General features: G+C 59.9%; 1 protein-coding gene across 1 annotated transcript in view; it reads left to right on the top strand.

Annotated features, from left to right (window-relative positions):
- EMH_0015040 (uncharacterized protein) overlaps positions 1 to 629 on the top strand; it is a gene marked incomplete at both ends in the record, with an annotated part of 10,293 nt that overhangs the window by 267 nt on the left and 9,397 nt on the right. The window contains 2 exons of the mRNA XM_013500296.1: positions 3 to 553; positions 616 to 629. Of these exons, the coding sequence (XP_013355750.1) occupies positions 3 to 553; positions 616 to 629 (565 nt within the window). The remainder of the gene's footprint in view (positions 1 to 2; positions 554 to 615) is intronic.

Below are 629 nucleotides of genomic sequence, written 5' to 3'. Positions count from 1 at the left end.
AAAGCCTTTTGCTGCTTCTCTTTAATGCTGCTGTGGATGCCTGGCTCATGCTCCTTCCTGCTGCTGCTGCGTCGTTTCGCCGGCCAGGAACCGCCACAGAGTGTACAGAATCTGATGCAGCAGCAGCAGCTGCAGCAGCAGCTACAGCAGCAGCAGCTGCAGCAGCAGCAGCAGCAGCAGCAGGAACGAATGCCGTGTAGTGGGGCGGATCAGCAGCAGCAGCAGCAGCTGCTGCAGCGTATGTTAGCTCTACCGGGTGTGCAGCAGCAGCAGCAACAGCAAATGCTGCAGCAGCAGCAACAAGTGCTCACGCAGCAGCAGCAGCAGCCGCAGCAGCAACAGCAGCAGCAGCAGCAACCGGTGGCGAGCCACAGCACGGAGCAGCAGCTGCAGCAGCAGCAGCAGCAGCCAAAGCTTGTACAGCACCCAGGGAAGCCTCAGCAATTGCAGCAGCAGCAGCACCCGCAACAGCAGCAGCAACAGCAGCAGCAGCAGCAGCAGCAACAGCAGCAGCAGCAGCAGCAACAGCAGCAGCAGCAGCATAAAGCTGCTCGTCCTAAGCCCAAGAAAGACTCAAGGCGGCCCCCCCGAAAGCAAACTAAAGAACCGATGCAGGCAGAGCAGCAGCA

Source organism: Eimeria mitis, genomic scaffold (assembly GCF_000499745.2).
Source record: "Eimeria mitis Houghton genomic scaffold, Emh_scaff524, whole genome shotgun sequence".
Lineage (NCBI taxonomy): Eukaryota > Apicomplexa > Conoidasida > Eucoccidiorida > Eimeriidae > Eimeria > Eimeria mitis.
Note: the sequence above shows the minus strand (reverse complement) of the source record. Positions and strands in the feature narration are given on the sequence as shown.